Here is a 20,022-nt window from a genome sequence, read left to right on the forward strand (position 1 = left end):
CAGTCCATATTCATAGAAAGCCAGGAGCTGTGTCAAAGGAAGCATGGCCAACAGGTTGAGGGAGGTGATTCTACGCATTTGCTCTCGTGAGACCCCGCCTGGAGTGCTGTGTTCAGGTCTGGGGTCCCCAGCACAGGAAAGACATGGACCTGTTAGGAGGGCCACAAAGATGATCAGAGGGCTAAGAGACCTCATTGCAGCCTTTTAGTACTTTATAAGGGGTCTTGTAAGAAATACAGGGACAAATTTTTTATCAGGGTCTCTTGTGACAGGACAAGGAATAATGGTTTTAAACAAAGAGAGGGCAGGTTTAGACCAGGCACAAGGAAGAAATTTTTTACAATGAGGGTGATGCAGGTTGCCGAGAGGTGGTGGAACCCTGGAAACATTTAAGGTCCAGCTGGATGGGGCTCTGAGAAACCTGATCTAGTTAAAGGCCTCAACTCAAAGGAGTCTGTGATTCAAAGAACCTCATTTCAGCAGACAAACAAACTGAACACTTGAATTCTTTTCAAAAACAGAAATAGAACAAAAGAAAAAACTCTGTATAACAGCAATCAGAAAACAAAGCAACCAGCATTATTAAGAAGGCTTTTAAAAAAATAAAAAAAACATTTTTAGTCACGGCTTTTTCCCTTCTAGAGATCCTGTCATTTTGAAGTGCAGTACCTGAAGTATAACTTAATCAAGTTGATTTAATACCAAAAATGTAACAGCAAACTGCAAGTCCAGGTCTACTAAGATTTTCCAGCATATAACACAATTATAAACTGAATTTGCATTAAAAATGCTTTTAATGATGAAATCAAATAATATGCATTATTGAGTGCAACACCAAGAGTGTTAAGTAAGCATTAGTTCTAACCTTAACTACTTCCAAACAGCAGTGATAGGCTTCAGCTTTTATATTCAATGAAGGATGAGACAATAGGCAGAGAAGCATCTTCTGACCCTCCGCCTGGAGCAATGAGTTGGCCTCAGCAGACTTCCAACTAAAAACGAAAAATAATTAATTTAACTATTGCTTATTTTACAGTACCTAAAGATGTCTACAAAAATTTTCCTCTTCAATTTCAGGATTATCTCTAAAAAATACATTCTGCAAGGGTATATACACCCTGAAAAACAGACAAAATTCAGAGATCACAATATATTTGCCAAAATCAATTTCTGAAAGTAAAATAAAAGTTATACAAATATACTTGGAACAAAAGATTTAAAAAAAGTCTGAAAGACAAGTCAAAATGTTTTAAGACTGTTTCTTTGTAAATCACATAACACCTTTATATACAAAATCAGAAGAGCTTAGATATGTAATAAAATATTAAGTTTTTAGCATGTAAAATTCAATTTTCAATACACTCACTACAGAATGACACAAATCAGTTAGAAGAGACCTTTCAATGGCTAAAAGAAAACAATTGTTCAAATACAGGGAATAAACAAGTTGAGATTCTATTTGAGAAACTTTATCAATCTAAAAAAAAAATATACTTTCACAAGCAGTGTTTTACACAGTAATGTACTCACATATTTGAGCACATGTGAATGCATTCTCGAAGCAAGGGAAAGTGTTGGTGGAAAGGTAGACTAGACAAGGCCTGATCTGCCAATTCTACTAATTCAGAAAGATTCGCATCCCCCTGTGACATAAAATGAAGAGAAAGAAAGAAACTATTAGAAACAGTAAAATTAAAAGTATCCTCTGTTATTGCTTAATCTTTCAGAATTTATCATAATTGAATATTAAGTAGGTTTTAGTTTAGTCTTCAAGGAAGTTTATAATTAATTCAATAAATTTCAAACAAAAAAAATTTAGAACCTCTTCCTGAGAGTGGAAAACCCTTCACCTGATGAATCCAAATAAACTTCTGTTAAACTCTGTGGGAATAATGTGTGTCTAACATTTCATGGCATGAACGTAATAACTCTATTCAAATTACTATTTTTTTAGTCATTATGCAGTTTATGTGAGAGGAGTATAATGAAAGATTCTATTAAACTTTTAACAAATAATTTTTAATATTAAAGAGCTTTTTTCTAAATTTAAGTACATATGTCTTCATTGTATTTGGTTACCAGATACATTAAATATGAGCCATTTAAAATTGATGGAGTTAACTTCATTGTAAACAGTATTTTATGAGCAAAGTATTGCTTCTCTAAAGTCCAGAACCTGCCTAAATAAAGGATAGATTAACTCTGATTTAAGACAGCATTATATTTCTGTTGCTGTATTTTATGCATTTATTTTAGTATTTTCCAAAATTGCTTGTCCATTTAGATAATAGAGAAGAATATTTCAGTATTGTGCTAGAAGCACTTAACTAATAAAGCAAGGCACATTCATTGTCTTCATAACAAAGCGACACACACAAATCTCAGCCAGTCCAGAAGCAGTTGTTTTTTAAAACTGCAATTGCCAAAGTAGTTGGGATTTAAAAGTTTCTGAACAATATAATTAACTACTGGACAACATGCATACACACACATTATATAATTAAATAAATATAAAATATTGTATTATATATAAATGTACATGTTTACATAAATATAAATAAATAAATAATTTCCTGCTTCTTACTTCTTTGCCCATAAAAAGTCCAGTGCTCACTTTCAATCTCCAATTGTTTATTTCTTTGCTTTTACTTAGGATAAGATTTTTTTACAAACACCATGAAGAGTATTAATGAAAACAAATATAAATTAACTACATCTTGCATCGTATGAAATTCTCATACTTACAAGATCTTATTCTGCCATGTTAGACTATAATTTTTACCACATTAAAAAAAGAAGTGAAGGAACAAAACTTGTCTACAAAAAGTATTTTATATAATAAAATTCCACACCTTTTTATGAACTTCAACCATAAAGCTACAAGTGCATTCAATTGAATATGTAGCTTCTGAAACTTGTTTATAAATAGTGTAGTTCTCAGTACTCATCTGCTCCAGATAGGCTGCAATGGATTCATGAATGCTTGGGTATTCCAAGGAGAAGGACATGTCCAGAGAGAGAAGAAATAAAGCATTCAGCAAACTCTTTTGTATAACTTTACTGGCCTTTGAAAAAGAAAACAACTGTCAGAATAACAGCCTGAAAATACAGTAAAACCAACAATAGCATTTGCAGTCATTCAATAAGTACAATCACTGCTGGTGCTACGTAAAAATTAGAGAAACGCAGATCATTAAATGAGTTCTGTATGAAGAATTATTTTTTTCACTAAAAAGTGATAGTTAATTAGATGTCACTCCTAATATCAGACCTGCAACCAGTCCAAAGTTGTGTACGATCCAAGAACAGCACTAATATGCACTGCTGGCCAGAGTCAATTCACTGGTTGACCACAAGATGGCAGAGAATACACAGATCACAATTATTTCTGTATTTAATAAAAAGCTGTCTACAATTCCACATGGTCATACTGCAAACTAAGAAACTGGGATTTCTCTTTTTGGTTTGGTGTTTTTGATTTTTAACTGCAAATGTTCAGTATTATTTCAACTAAAATGTTGACCTCAAATACAGTAGCTTTTTTCTAACTCCTGTCATACACAGAATGGATATATTATGTGCATAAGAACATAAAGACAAAAATTATAAAAAGTTATGATATTAGTATGTCTACACTTATTTGCAGTACAAGATGTAATGTTTGTGACAAAAAGCCGTCAGTAATAACTGATCTTCTACTCTGAATAATGTCTAAAAAAAAAGCTACACTCACTAAAAACTGGTCTAAAAAATTTAAACCCATTCAGATTAAAACACCTAACATGTTCCATCACACAAAAATTTTATTGGACCTTCCCATCAGAAATAAACAGAAAAAACCCTCCACCAAGTCCAAACAAAAAAAAAAAACCTCAAGAGCTACATCAGAGTTCCTTTTAAGGAGCTCTGGAAGCAAAGAACAGTTAAAATCACTATGATGTATGAAACATAATTCCTTACTACATTTCATCAGATTAAGAGTGATGATTTTAAATGTTATGTCATTCTAGTCTTACTTGCATACATACTATAAACTAGCAGGGGGCAGCAGAGCTTTGCAAACCATACATCATACCAGAGAAAAAACAATATAGGAGGGAAAAGAACACTGAATTTCAAAAACTTGTTTAAAACTGTAATAAAAATTGTTTTTTAAAGATTTGAAATCTGCAGTGGGCACTGATAACTAAGAATGGACAAAGCTGCCCTCTGTGACCATACATCAACCAATGCAGATCAGATTAATTTCTCTGTCCAGTGGCTATTTTCCCAGTATTAATACCTGAGGAAGGCAACACTTTCCGCCCTCTTAAAATGCAAAAGCAAAAGCCAATCACCTATAATTAGTGATGTCATACCTTTTCTACAGGGAGAAGTATTTGCAGCAATCTAACAGTGAAGACTGAAATGCTAATAAATGCCATTCTGTGATGCACCAACATCACCTTGGGCTGTTCTGCACTTATATTGGTTTTGTGATATAATATAGTTTCTCCAAGTAAACCCAAGACCAGAAGCAATCTGTCTTTCTGAAAACAAAATCAGAAATACAATAGTTAAAAAAAAATGAAACATTCCTGCATATTTATAGTGTTTATACAGCACCCACAGTATCATTAACACAATTATACCAAATACGCTAAAACTGCACAAATACACAGCATTGTTTGTCATACAAACAGAACTATGCAGTAGACCTCAGTCTACTTTCACTTTTAGTTCTGAATACTTGTTCAATAATTACCCACTACTGATTGCTCTCTCGCCTTTCCTCTCCCACTTTTCTCCCCTCCCTCTGCCTAAATTTTTGCTCACTACACTTTTGAACTTCAATTTTAATATGGAAATACTAAGGTCTGGTCTGAACCTGCAAATAAACCTTTACCTTAAAATTAAAAAAAAAAAAAAAAAAACAAATCAATTCACAATCCAAACTTTGAAAACATCAAAGGTTTTTTTATCCCTATTCATTCTCAAAGGAAACAGCAAAGTATTTTTTATCTCTCAACCTTTTTTTTTTTTTTAAATCAATACAATTGTATAAAATTACCCAGCTTATTTGGAGAATTTTGCTTGTTAGTAGCCTGAAAGCAAACATTATCCTACTAATAATAATCAGCAGGTTACATATATATTGATGCTCACAGTTTATATTTTAGTTTAATAGACTTGCAAGTAATGAAACATACTGATTCAGATCATAAAACAACTAGACAAAAAGGTATTAAGCTTCTGAGATAAAATATTCTGCAAGAAATCTTCAGCACTGACTTGGAGCTGATCAATTATCATAGATTTTCACAGATCAGTATCTTAAATTCAAAGAAAAAATTCTCATTTGCTAATAGGTCCTATAAATAATATAAAGATTAACATTTATAAAACAGATAATAGGGAAGTCTACACAGTATTTTAATTAATTAATATTGCAGTTATTATTGTTTCATGTTCAGTGGTATTTTCATGAATTCTAACTTAAGTCAGGTGCATTTAATTCAAGTTTTTAGACAAGTTTCCATCTGTAACTCTGATATGTTTGTTTCATGCCTAAGCCATGGCAGTTTATGCTTCAGCTTTCACCTGTCTTCAAAAAAGCAAGACAGTCATTATTATTTCATCTGTTATTCACTAATTTGATATTTATGTATATAAGAATTCTCAATTGTGTCCAGATATATTTCCAGCAATTTAAATTATTTGGTCAACAGCACCTTCACGCTTTGAATCTCTCCTGAGCCAAAAAGTCTTCTTTCTTTCCCTGTTAAGCAACATAGTTAAGGATATCTGAAATTTGTGCAGAGATCTATGGTTCCTATGTAGGAAATAGATAGCATGTACGCATCTTACAATTCTGGTCTTGGATCTAAACAGTTATCTCCCTGATTTTAAAAAAGATAGTTTATAATGAGTAAAGAATGTGAAAGTTGCCATTTACATCAAATGTCTCCAACATTTGTGGTTGGTGCTTTTCCCTCAGATCCCCTACCTTACATAAGTTTCTCTCAATGGCCGCTTATTTTCTTGAGATGAAACTCCATGTGTCGTCTGGTAAAGGAAGTTACATTTAAAAAAAATAACATGTCATCAATAGAACTAGTCATAAACTACTTAAAATTTTCAAAAGGGTAGCTCAGCAGAAGATTAGATCTGTATATGAATCACTGCAGAAAATGTCAGAGGCTTACAAAAGAAAACTGTTAAATATGGCTAAACAAAGTCTGAGGAATCTTACCAATTCCAATGCAAAAAGGCTATCATCTTCCCAAACATTTTCAGAAATAGCATCACCAATAAGGAACATGTCTTCAACAAGCAATTCAAGAACTTCCATTGTCACTCTCCGACTGCCTAGGAACACAAGTGAGAGGATAAACTGAAATGCAGACAAAGTATTATATTTTGATATTCAGAAGACATCACTATAAACAAGGGTTTATTCTAAATATAAAATATAAACTTACTGGGTTTTTTTTTTAATTTAAATAGAAAAAAATCTACATTATACCATATAAGTTGATAATAACGTTCATAAAAGTGCCTGTTGATATTAGTGAAGATAAAAAACTCAAAATATAACCACATGAGAAAGAGTGTGTTACTGTCTCACAGTATCACACTGTCTCACAGTGTGCCTTCAGATCACAGGCTTTCAGATCCAATATTAGTTTTCTTACAATCTGTGTCTCATTACAGCACAGTGGAAGAATGAAGAAATATCATCCAGTAGAGTTTAAAAAGTGTAAAAAACCTTACAGAAAGAGAAATAAAGACAGATCAACTTTATCTGAAAGCAAAACTATTTTAGGTCACAGAATCACAGAATATGTTAAGTTGGAAGAGACCCACAAGGATCATTGAGTTCAGTTCCTGGCCCTGCACAGGACTATCCCTAAGAGTGACATCATACCCCTGAAAGTACTGTCCAAACGCTTCTTGAACTTTGTCAGGTTTGGTGCCGTGACCACTTCCCTGGGAAGCCTATTTCAGCACCCAACCATCCTCTGGGTGAAGAACCTTTTTCTAATACCCAACCTGAACCTCCCCTGACACAATTTCAGGCCATTCCCTCAGGTCCAGTCACTCATCACCACAGAGAAGAGATCAATGTCTGCCCCTCCTCTTCCCCTCTCAAGGAAATTGTAGACTGCAATGAGGTCTCCCCTCAGTCTCCTCTTCTCCAGGTTGAACAGACCAAGTGACCTCAGCTGCTCCTCATACAGTCTGCTCCTCATTGAATCTATGATAAGATTCAATGAAAGAAACTTGAAAGGTGGAAAAACTGTATCTTAACTTTGCAGATTTGAAGTGACAGGCACCAGAAAAGGAAAAGATAGAAAATACATTTTCTGCAATTTTACATTATAAATAAAAGATGCCAGAAGTCACAAATGTGCTTGTGACCAATTAATATTTAAATATCACTATTCTGAAAGGGAAAAACAAAACTTTAATTCGTTTTAGTTGGTTTATTACCAAAAAGAAAAGAGGACTGAACAATTTTCATACATATTTCATACAATTTTTAAGGTAAAGCCTCTTTTACTATCCTAGTCATAGATAGATACATGTATATTTCCATCTCCTATATTTGAAAACCTTACCATGTTTACAATACCTGTTTTGAATTACATTTTACAGCTAAATACCATTTTAGACAACATAAGAACAAAAAGACTGTCCTTCAAAAAGACTTTGTAATTTAGAAACTTTATAAGTTAAAATTAAAATCATAGTTGTTATCATTACTTATGTTTCTTAAATCAGTTACAACGTGCTACTGCATTCATATGAATAAAAACAAACCTCTCCCCAGAATTTTTGTTTATTATTTCTTGAACAGGAGGTAAACTCTATGCTCAAAGAGATCAGAACATGTTTGGTTAAGTGTGGTTATTTTTTCATCCACACATCCACTTCTTCCCACCATCAGTAAAAAGTACTTAAAACTTCTGCAGCAATTCTGGAAAACAACCAGAAGATTCGAGCTTTATGACCTGAACAAAGTCCCAGGAAAAGAACTGTTGTAACTAGTTACAGTACTTCACTAATTATCTGTACCTCATTTACTTGAGCTACTCACCTCATAATACCAGCTTCTTAAGAGGTCTGTATTAAAAATGAGAAGGATAAGTGAAATATTTAACACTTTCTCACCTGTTCTTAGAAGAGGTACTGCATTTTCCAAGATAGAAACACAGAATTGAGGAAGGCTAAGCTGCTTCATCTGTAATTCCAAAGTGTCCTCAATTTCAGTATCTGGTAGATCAATATGTCCTACATCAAATGGGGAATGCAGGGAGATTCTGGAGTTCGCATTTGCTTGAGTACTGTTTCCACTTAAAACAACAAGCAAACAACAAAAAAAGACATGGTTAACTCTTGCAAAGAGAAAACCCATATATGTACACATGTCAAAAATAGCATCAAGTATTTTCATGTCCTCCTTCCTTAAACATATCCTTCCTTCCATCCCATTCTTTTTCTGCTATCCACCAGTGTTGCCGGAAGAGGGGGATTTGGTTTGGTTGGTTTTGTAAATGTCAGAACTAGTAACATCACAAGTGAATGCCTAATGTTTTGGCAGCCATCTTCAAACACACTTAGTACTGTGTACTGGAAGAAATACACATGCAATGAATACAATATTGCAAGAGAAATATAAGTTGAATTGAAACTTATTTTTTGTGATGAACAAAATCTCTCAAGGCCACTTACCAAATAAATTTCATCCTGAATTATACTTACTGTATTTAAACCATTCTATGTAGCTAGCCACAAGAATCATTGGAAGGAAAATTACAAAGTGTGCCCTATGTTAAAGCCTTAGGACTACCTCACCAACTGTAAAACAGAAAATATTCTCTTGCCTAAGAAAGCTTTAAGTGTAAGGAAGTATACATTACAAAATATACATGGTGTGATTATATTATAGAAATATTTTACTTATTAAATATATACTATATATGTTCATATGTAATAGTTCATATATTATGAACAGTATATAGTTCATAACTGTATTCTTTTTCAACTGTTTTCAAAAATAATCTAATTCTGTTGTCAGCATTATAATTAGTACAATTCAGAACAGATATTTTTTATGCTTTTTCTTATCCTAAGATTTGCTTTAAAAACCTGTATTTAAAAACCTGACTTTTGTAGTTGGTTTTTGTTTGGTTCCTTTTGTTATTATTAAACATGCTGAAAAAAAGGAATTGTGGCATGACTGTGTAGCACTATATTGTCTAATTAAATGCAAGAGATGTATAAAGAATAGCAATTAAGAATTTAAACACCAACTGATTAAGAGGTCAATAGAAGACTACAAGAAAAATAGAAGAGTTCAGTAGTGTGTAGTATGTTTGGCTGCACTTACCAGAGGGTAAGGAAGTAGAGGTATCAGTCATAAAAACAATTCAGAAGAGGAAAGGTTAAGTTTCCAGGCAGAATTTGAAACAGACAAACAGATAGATTGAAGAGTCTCAAGATTTAAGAACAAGGAAAAAGAAGAGTTACATATAGTTAGTAATAAACAAACAATTTACATTACAATTATTTTGAAAAAGACAAGATTCACTAAAAGCAGTTCTTCCATATCAAAATAAGCAATGTCAGAGCAACACTTTTGTCATTTCACTCTATCATATCTTCTATTGACATCATGGGGTTTTTTATGCTACCTCTGGGCTAAATTATATCTTTGTAAGAAACGGGATTTATGGACAGTGAGCAGTTCTACTGCACCACACAGGATGCAAGAAGATAAAAGCGTACAGTCATGAACAATTCATAATATGGCCATATACTTTTAATAAACTACCACTCCCTGATTTCTAGATGCCTCATCACCACCTTGACTGGTCCTTATTCTTACACAGATTTCATTACTAGACTGATAGCCAGACTATCACTATTTCTTGCACAATATACACCAGCTGCTATTAAATTGTGAAATGTTCAAAATGGTCAGATCCTAAAACGCACTAAGCCTGGAGTTCATCGACATTAAAATATTAGTTACATATTAAAATATTAATATATTAGACTTGAGCAAAAATAAACTTCTAATATAATGACTCTCAAGATGCATTTACAATTTACTACATGAGATATTCTCATCACAGTCGAATGCCCAGGAGTTACTCAATCATTAAGCCCATACACTACAGAGACTCGTACGAACTACCAACAAGAATGCAGTAAGGACTTACAAGGACTTTTAAACTTCCACATATTAAAAGACATTGGTTCTTGAATAGCAGCTTTATGTCTGTTGTGTCAAGACGAGTAACAAAATCACACACAAATCTCTCCATTTGGAAGGAACACAGACAATTCATAATTTCATATTGGAGTAAAATTTTTAGATGTTATAGAACTGAATTTTGTTGTCAGATTGAAAAGTAAAGATTAAAGACTAGTGGAAATCTTTCTACATCATAGCATTTTTGACAATACGATACACCGTTACCTATGGGGCGGCCATTCTACTTAAAAGAACTACAAGGTCATCGGCTGAAAAAAAACAAAAAATTCCTGACTTTATAGCAATAGTCTGAATAAATGCTTGTCTGTGTATTACAAATACATGCACAAGCAATAACAATTGATACTAAGAGATTTTGTTTAAAAAGGTGGTTGGGCACAAAATGTGGCAACGATCTTATATATTCCTAACACCGCTTAAAGAACAGTTTAACTCATAAAACATGGCTTGAATTTTCACAGTTACCAAAACTCTTGCATCATTCCACACACTGACAAGGAGCTGATGATATAAGCCCATATTAATAATGTTTTTTAATTGAAGTGTAAGTTATTTCCTGTTTTATTCACCTGGAAGATACTGCATCCCAATCTTGACCATCTCCTCTAGGACGCTGAACTGTCCGTCCAATTACAGATGGCCGAGGGCTACTACTTCCAGGTGATGGATTCTGAGAACGAGGAAGACCTCTTGGCTCTTGACAGTAAGATATAGATGAATTCTGGGAAGCTGTGCCTTTATGCAACACAAAGCATATATTTTCCATTAGTGGAATCCATTATTCTGAAAGATACTAACACAGTGAATGGTAAAAGTAACCCAGGTAAGATATGGAAAACACCAAGTACATACTGGTGAGCTAGGACAACCTCTCACTGGCAAGCAGCAGAGTTTGGAAAAGTAATTCCAAGGCAAAACCACTAAAGATTCCAGTTGAATCATAAATCTTGAGTTTTAAAAATAGAAACAAGTGTGTCTGCCTAAGGCTATTGGACTTGTTGATGTTATAACTGAATTAGCAGCCAATATCATTTATTAAGATACCAAATATAGTGGCAATCTTATGAAGAAAACCAGACTACCAATTTACAGAAACAGAGTTGATTCAATTCAGATGACAAAATGGAAACAGGAAGAGAATTACAACTAATTTACACCACTAAAGCTATAACATTTAAGCATTAAGAGCATTGTGAAATAGGCCTAATGACTGCAAAACTCAAAACAATGATTAAACTATTTTTAGCAATCAGCATAAGAAGTTGACATAGCAAATAAAATTAGTAACTACATTGTTAAGAACTAATAGCTCAAAAACTTTTCTGAAACTCTGCCCACTTTTATTTTACAGATTTGATCTAGTTTTAGTTAAAAATCCCTCTCCTGCTGACATACAAACAATTGGATACTGGTAAAAGCTGATGAATGAGTAATCTCAGCAAACTGTAAAAATTAGTAAGTACTTTAAAACAATTCAAGTACTCAAAATTTTTTTATTAACATTAGTAGTACTGAACAGCATTTATTCAGCAAAACAGTTTCACAAGATTACATTTGCTGTAAGTTTCAGGGGCTTCTTTCCAAAATCATTTTAGGCAATCTTAACTGTAGTAAAAACAACAGTATTTCAAATAGTTAAAAATACCTACCTTGCTCTGTGGAAGAAAAACTTGGATCTCTATGAAAGTTAAGCCTGCTTCTCAAGAAGATGCACAACTGTTGCAAGCATGACACAGCCTGCAAAGCTAAACGATGTCTTCCATCTCCTACAAAAGCCAGGTTTAGCAGGGACAAAAGGCTCTGCAAAGGCAAAACCATCAAAACCAATAGCTGAACATTAATCACGTTCATGAACAACTATGCCAGCAAAAGTCTTGCATTAAATATAGTCCACAAATGCTTCCAAGGTTTTTCAAAATCACAGTAAAAAATAAATAGGCTTAACTACTGTTTTCTTACTGAATGCAAGACTATCAGTTCTAAGGAAAAAGCAGAGTTCTACACTGCTTTTTCCAATGAAGTCAGTACTTTCATTGTGGAAGCCCATTAGAGGGTGTGCATACAACACCACCACAAATTTATCTTATCCAGAAGAAACAAAGTATTACTTCAGAACACACTTCATTACTGACTAGCAATATACATTACAACCAAAAAATTCTCTAAGCACGATAGGTAGCCAATGTCCGCTTTCCTATGCACCTAGAGTTAACATAAAGGAACTTCTGTTTAACTATTTTGTTTAGAAACAAATCATATAATTTACATCAATTCTTTCTTGGCACAACTTATACCACAGCACAACAAAAACATTAAACTTTATGTGAATTCTTGCCTGTACAATCTTGGGCCTTTGAAGGAAGATCTCAGCAGGAAAATCTTGCATAATCACATCCTGAAGAAGCTCACAAGTACTCCAAATTAAATTTTGGTTGTTACTTCTCAAAGAACTAAAAGTTCATATTTAAATATGTATTAAAATTAAATAGAACCAACCAGTAATTACTAGCTTGAACAAGTATTTACAAGAAAGTTACAATCACAACACTGAAGAATCTAAAGGAAAAAAAAACCTGTACTACTGTCACACTACTTTTAAAGTTGAATTATTTCTAAGCCATGCTCATCCTATATACAAAAAAGAACAAACTCAACTCCAGCTATTATCAAGCCACATGTAAAATTAGGTTCCAAAAAGAGAAATAACATTACTGATATTCAATTTGAAATTAAAATAACAAATACTGGAAAGTCCCTCTGAAGCTGGTAATTATCTGTGTTATACAGTAAGTAATCTAACTCACACCAGTAAGAAAGTTTCTTTCATTACTAAGGTTCATGTAGAACTTAAAAACACTTGAATTACCTATGTGGGAAGTTCCTTAAAGGAAGAAATTTATTAGCTATTCTCTAAGATGTATATTAGTAAATAGTAAGAACCTTTAGGATATTCTACTTCACTTTTTTCCACTTTAATCGTTTCAGAAACCACTGTTTCTGAACTCACTGTAAAAAAATACGTCCAGTTTTACAAATCTCTGTTCTTTCTCTATACTCAGGAATAAAGGAAATTAAATATTAAAGAGGTTTTCCAGCTTCAGAGATCTTTCAAAAGGAAACAACAAACAAAAAAACCTGTACTAGAAATCTATCACAGTTCTGTGTCAACTCATAAGGAATCCCAACTACTGAATTTTTCCTTGGGTCACTTCAAACACTGTTTTTCTACATGAAAGTTAAAACCAAAAAACAAAATCGCTGCAGAAAGACAATCAGAATGACTCAGTACCTGGATAAGATCCTGTACCTAAACTTATTGCCCTAAACCTAGCCAAGGGACTACTGAAAGTATGGATTTTCCTGCCAAGTGGTCATGGGGGTAAACTAAATAATGATTTTATTCCACCTTGTTCTAATATTAACTGAACGAAATCTTTGATCCACTTGAGAAATTTAGAAGACAGTCTGAAGTATCATGAAAAAAAACCCCAAACGTACTCTGATTTAAACACTAAGAATGGAGAGCGACACTGCCCAACTTCAGCACAGCTTTCACAATCATTTATCAAAAAGTAGCTCATTAGGTTATTTACAGGAACAGCTTTATGATGCAGAAGGACAGAAATTGACAACTGTTATTTCAGAAAAAATAAAACCTACAATAAAATTCTAATGTTTCCATTACTGCACCTTTCATTTGATGAAAGTACATGTCTATCTGTTGAAGTCAGAGTTAGCCAAGGAAATGTGGAAAATTTCAAGCATTTCACTGCAAAAAAAACAGAGCAGATATTTTGGAATATATTTTATAGTAATGTTATACTGTATATATCCATTCAAAGAAACTTATGAACTATACAGAATCTGAAAAATAACTACGTTTTACTAAATATGGACTTGCACGAACTCAAGTGCTTTTAATGAAAGTATTCAGCAACACCAAAACACCACTAAAATCATCTTAAACCCAAATGAAATATACTTAATGAAGAAAGTTTTAGCAAATCTGGTACTACAGAATATTTATTAGCACGATCTCTAAAAATAGAAAATTGCCCTCATGCTTTTACTCTTAAAGCAGTAGAAATTATTGTTCTTACAGAATTATGGCACATAATAACTCTAACAAAAATAACTTTGAAGCTACTTTTAACTTAAAGTTTGTAATAATTATTGTGCAATTCTTAAGACAGCTTATAAACTACTAAAGAAGTAAACTGGTGATTCACATACAGTAACTGCAAAGTCATATTTTAAAATCTAGTTCTTAGCACCATACTGTATGTTAAATAGGACACACTTCTGTGAACTGCTACTAATACAGTGGTACAGGCAAAGACTTGCCAAAGTATTACCGGTCTCTGCTTGTCAGAGAAACACTTCATATAATCTTACTGACAAAAAAATCAAAGTGTAACACCGGTTTTCATTTAGATACAAGGTAAACATTCCCAAAGCATCTAATCCAGTTCTCTAAGAAGTAGAAGGGTACTCCAGACTAAGTTTTTAAACAGACACTTTTGACTATGAAACACAGATCTTCTGAAAAGCATTAGCAATTTAAATAATCTTTAAAATTGCAGCACTTTTTAACATACTTTACATATTCCAAAAAGCTAAGCTTTTTACTAGAAAAGAGAAAGATCTATTAAGACGAGTGTCATTTTTATAAGCATTATAATTGTAGTTTCTGTGGTACTCGATTTCACAGAATAACAATAGGAAAAAGAATAACCAATATTGCTATGCACATTTCTAATGAAATTCAATCTAAATTACAACTCTAAGCACTTTCTATAATTAACATATTCCTTCATAACTACACATACCGGCTGTTCTTTTGGGAGGTATTTCTAACTGTAGTGGATGACTTCTACCTTGACAAAAATATCCAGTGAATAATTCCTCTTGAGGCAGAACTAAAATAAAAAAAGGATAAATTTAAAAAATGTACACACACACACACACACAAAACAAAAACTCGATTTATTTTCATGTTTTTCCTGAACTACCTCCGTTTTGCCCTTGAGTTTTAAATCAGTCTCCTTAATAGGTTAAAATAGTCTCAGATGATAAAAAAAATTGAGTAAAGAGAGTGTATCAATGTGTATTTTTTTGTAATTATATTCTGCAATATCATTCAAGTAATAGCAAAAATAATTACACAAAATGTATTGCCTGATGGAGAACTGGTAGCCAAACAAAAGGTTTTCCTTTAATCTACGTATGTAGCAATAAAATAGACTTTTTTTAATTAACTACTTATAGCCTTTTTCTACCAAAACTGCTGTCTTCTCAGGTCACACGAAAAGTTGTCCCCTTTGTATATAATATGTATATTGTTAAATACATGTCATTCATACACAAACTTTATAAATATAATCACAAGGTATGTAACACTAAAAGCAGTCTCTCCAGACCATAATATTTGGTTCAAAAGATCAGACTAAATAATGCCCAGATTATTAGTTTACATTTTTTCCCAGTAACTGAAGTTAAAACAGAAAGAAAAATACAACACTCCTGTTAGGAAGCACTAAGATTATTTCATCCACACATGCATACAATTTACAGCTTAAGTAACTTCAATTGAATTACTAAAAGTAATTGAGTTACTAAAAGATAAGAATGCACATGTACAACATTAATATACTTTTTCCCATACAGTGGAAACAAGAAGTAAAAATCTGCCCCTACATGGGCACAGGAAGAAAAAAAGAAAAGGAAAAAAACCTCCACAATTGCCAGGCATCACATAGTGCCAAATAGTTCTAGCAAACTACAACTCCAAGCATTAGACAGGCTGCAGAACCACAGAAAAATTGCTTTTATCTCTGAAACTGCACAGTATGAGCAAGAGAGGTGTGGCCATTATTACAGCATGCACTGTAACAGCAGTGTCTTTCCCACAATAACCAGGAGGATGAAGTAAGCACTTCTATGATTTGTAATTTTGTCCTCCAAACTTTGTGCTAAAATTTTTAAGGCAGAAGAGGAGAATCACAGGAGTTACGTTATATTTAAGAGGCACTGTAAATCTTTGTAACAGATAGATAATGAGCTAGATAACAGAAGCAAGTAATAGCACTTCACATATATGTGAAGTACTTCACACATAATATGACATTTTAAAGAAAGTTTACGGATTTTTCTATGACAAATACTTATGCAAAACTAAGTAGACAGTACATACAACTAATGTAATTTTAAAAATTGTTCTGCTAGAATCAACCACTGCTTATTTCTTTTTTTTTTTTTAAATCTGAATTGCTCTCAAAGCTAAAGCCTATTACACAATGAACAGCAGTAAAGCACACTTTACTAACTAAATTACAGATTTATTCAGAGTTGCTACACTTGCTGCCATAAAGTTGTTCTTAGAAGTTGTGTCATGCTCTTCGTACAATATAGAAAATAGATATTACACACTGAAGGAATGGACAGAGAATTCCATTACAAGAATGGCACTAGGTGGTTTAGCTGAAGTCATACTGCCTCTGGCAAAATTTGATTACTACACAATTCACTGCTCTCTCAGGAATAATTTGCCTATTATGGTTAAAAAGATCAGCTTTACATAGCCTTTCCCTTTACTTTAATTTAAAATAGATTACACTCCAAAATATGTAATTTACCTGGTTGATCTACTGAAGGCTGAGACTGAGTTTGATAACATACTGATAAAGAACTAGAAGAAAGTTCAGAAGGAAGGAAGAACAGTCCATCCACAATCCCATCAATTATAGCCTGCAAGTTCGGATCCACATCAGGGCGAAGCTGAGAGAAAAATTCCACTGCACCAATTCCAATCATTTTCTGGGCAGCAGGTGGATGCTATATTAGGACAAATAATTGACAAAGTTAGTCTGAAAAGTCTCAAGGTGTCTGGATGAGGGTGGGGGGTAGAGAGCAGCAGGGGAGGAAAAAAATAGAATTGTAATATTTAATTTATATTTTGCCTTTATTCATTTAGACCATTGTGCTGAGATAGAGCTCATTTTCTCTACAGTGGCTGGTAGGGGGCTGTGTTTTGGATTTGTGCTGCACACAGGGTTGATAATATAGAGATGTTTTTGTTATTGCTGAGCAGTGCCTACACAGAACAAAAGACTTTTCTGCTTTTCATACTGCCACACTGGCAAGGGGTCTGGGAGTACATGGGAGGCTGGGAGGAGACATGGCTGGGACGGGTGACCCCAACAGACCAAAGGGATATTCTATATCACAGATTCATAAAACAGCTAGGGTTTAAAGGGACCTTAAAGATCATCTAGTTCCAACAGCATGCTCAGTCTACAAAGTGGGGGAAAGAAGAAGGAAGGGAGAGATATTTCGAGTGATGGCATTTGTCTTCGTAAGTCACTGTTATAGGTGATGGAGCCCTGCTTTCCCAGGGATGGCTGAACACCTGCCTGCCCATGGGAAGTGGTGAATGAATCCCTTGTTTTGCTTTGCTTGTGCACACAGCTTTTGCTTTCCCTATTAAACTGTCTTTATCTCAACCCACAATTTTTCTACCTTTTACCCTTCCAATTCTCTGCCAGATCCCACTGGTGGGGGAGTGAGTGAGCAGCTGTGTGGGGCTCAGTGTCTGGCTGGGGTTAAACCATGACAACCATCCAACAGTATCAAGGATGCGTTTTTTTGTTTCCTCTGCCTATCTGCTGTTTAGTGATTAAAACAGAAGAATGTAAAAATCTGAGATATCTGAAATTTCTCTAACATTTTGTCAATTTTCTTAAGATAACTTGCACTGATGTTCAAATCTTCATTTTCCAGGAACAGTGCAAATGCCTAGCTGCAAATAATGCTCCAAGGAAAAAAAGAAACACTTAGTGAGAAACTAAAGGAGAAATCCAGAAAAGAACGATTTTTCTCAGCTATAATCTGGTGCCCTCTTACCCATTTTCAAGTCACTCAAATTGTTTTAATTTTGGTCTACACACAGTGGCTTTATTATTCCTGTTTTACAAAAACACTCTAAAAATCTCATTATATGGAGCTACAAATTCAAATAATATTCAGCTTTATTTAGCTTCGGCACTCTAAGGGCATATAGTTTAAAAATAAATGAATGTTAGTATGCCATACCTTGATCAAACTGTTCACAAAATTTAGTACTTCCTCTTTTATTGGGACGACTGGGAAATTGAACCACTCCAAAAGGTTACGAAAAAGCGCTTTTTCATGGACCAGATCAGCATAAGAAATCAAGTTGTGATCTAATTTAAATAGAATAGTCTTCAGAGATCGCTCTCTTATCTCTGTCAGTTCATGACCTGCTCGAAAAAAAAAGGTATTAAAAAAGCTGTAATATTATTTGATGTAACTTTTTTCTTAATTGGACAAACAAAATACTGTCAAAGATCTGTGGGGATAAAAAAGCCAGCTTTTATGCTGTCAGTATTATGCCTACAAGGAAGACAAATATGATTATGCTCACCAGCGATAACCTAATCAAGTGTGTTTGCATGGTTACAAAGCAGTGAAACATTATAAACTATACTGATATAATATGGTGCCAAGTGCACCTCTCCTGATATAACCTGGTGCCTGAACCTCTGCCAGAATATGCTGTGGATACGGAAAGCTGCCTCGGAGTCGTCAATCAGACAAAGAAACTACCCAAGCCCACTGAATCGAAAGGCACCATCGAAGGGGCAGCCTTCGGCGTTTCCTAGGGCAGCATTTCCACCTAGGGAAGCGCCGCCTTCCCCCCACGCCTGCAGCGGCGAACCGAGCGGGAGAGCAGGAGCCAGCGGGGCGGCAGAGGCCGGGCAGGGATGGCCGGGCTCCCGCACACCACGGCTGGGCCCCTCGCCCTCCCTGCACACAGCTGCACAGGCGGAGGGGCCGGGACAGCCCCGGGAGGAGAGGGGAACCATTACCCAGCTTCCTGACGAGCGACGACAACTCCATCGCACCCTCTCCCCGCCCGCATTCAACCGCCGCGCCGGCCCCGCCCGCCCGGCTAGGAAGGGGCCGCAGGGCACCTCGAATCGGCGCGCTGCCGCCTGGGACCCGCCGCTGCCCCCGCCGCCCTTCGCCGCGCGAAAAGCGCGCCGGGAGCTTTCACCGCCCGCGGCGCGCCGGCGGGAGCGCAGAAAACTACAACTCCCAGACGGCCCCGCGTCGAACGCGCCCGCCCACACCGGGCCGGCAGCGGCGCGCTCGCTGTGCCGCCCAAAGCGCCGCCTGAAGCGGGGCTTAGCTAGGGAGGTGCGGCTACTTCTTCCGGGAACAGAGGCAGGATGAGTGGGCATGGTCCTGAGCTGCGCCAGGGGAGATTTGAGTTGGACATTAGGGAGGAGTTTCTTCACAGGGAGGGCGATTAGACACTGGAACGGGCTACCCAGGGAGGTGGTGGAGTCACCGTCCCCGGAGGTGTTTAAGGGAAGACTGGACGTGTCACTCAGTGCCGTGGTCTGGTTGACAGGGTGGTGTTGAACTCGATGATCTCGCAGGCCTTTTCCAGCCCAATCGATTCTGTGATACGCGCAGCCCCGGGGCTCACGGTGCTGTGCCCGGTGGTGCGGTGGGGGCCCCCAGCGCGGCTCTGCCCGTCCCGGGGCGTTCGGAGCCGTGAGCGGCTCGGTGACAGCGGGTGTGCGCTGACCAGCCCGCGGCTCTCACCGCGCCTCCCGCCCGTACCTCTGCCCCTGGAGGGCCGCGGCTCTTCACGTCCTCCGTTCTGGCCTCATTCTCTGCAGCATCAACTTCTGCAAACATCGGATTTATTTTTTTTTTTCTGAGTCCAG

General features: G+C 35.6%; 1 protein-coding gene across 2 annotated transcripts in view; it reads right to left on the minus strand.

Moving 5' to 3' along the window:
• The window catches only part of RTTN (rotatin), a 79,110-nt gene extending 59,868 nt beyond the window's left edge, over positions 1–19,242 (minus strand). For both annotated transcript variants that reach the window (XM_018082027.2, XM_018082016.2), the window contains exons 1-14: positions 19,153–19,242; positions 18,356–18,543; positions 16,900–17,098; positions 15,094–15,183; positions 13,955–14,033; positions 12,600–12,714; positions 11,914–12,064; positions 10,834–10,999; positions 8,155–8,336; positions 6,233–6,348; positions 4,359–4,529; positions 2,853–3,065; positions 1,531–1,643; positions 866–992 (exon numbers count right to left, since the gene is read on the minus strand). In XM_018082027.2, coding sequence (XP_017937516.1) covers positions 866–992; positions 1,531–1,643; positions 2,853–3,065; positions 4,359–4,529; positions 6,233–6,348; positions 8,155–8,336; positions 10,834–10,999; positions 11,914–12,064; positions 12,600–12,714; positions 13,955–14,033; positions 15,094–15,183; positions 16,900–17,098; positions 18,356–18,543; positions 19,153–19,183 — 1,941 coding nt within the window. In that variant the 5' untranslated portion in view covers positions 19,184–19,242. The remainder of the gene's footprint in view (positions 1–865; positions 993–1,530; positions 1,644–2,852; positions 3,066–4,358; positions 4,530–6,232; positions 6,349–8,154; positions 8,337–10,833; positions 11,000–11,913; positions 12,065–12,599; positions 12,715–13,954; positions 14,034–15,093; positions 15,184–16,899; positions 17,099–18,355; positions 18,544–19,152) is intronic.
• Between the last annotated feature and the right edge of the window lie 780 nt (positions 19,243–20,022).

The sequence above is a fragment of the Manacus vitellinus genome, unplaced genomic scaffold (assembly GCF_001715985.3).
Source record: "Manacus vitellinus isolate BGI_N305 unplaced genomic scaffold, ASM171598v3 scaffold_1_pilon, whole genome shotgun sequence".
NCBI lineage: Eukaryota > Metazoa > Chordata > Aves > Passeriformes > Pipridae > Manacus > Manacus vitellinus.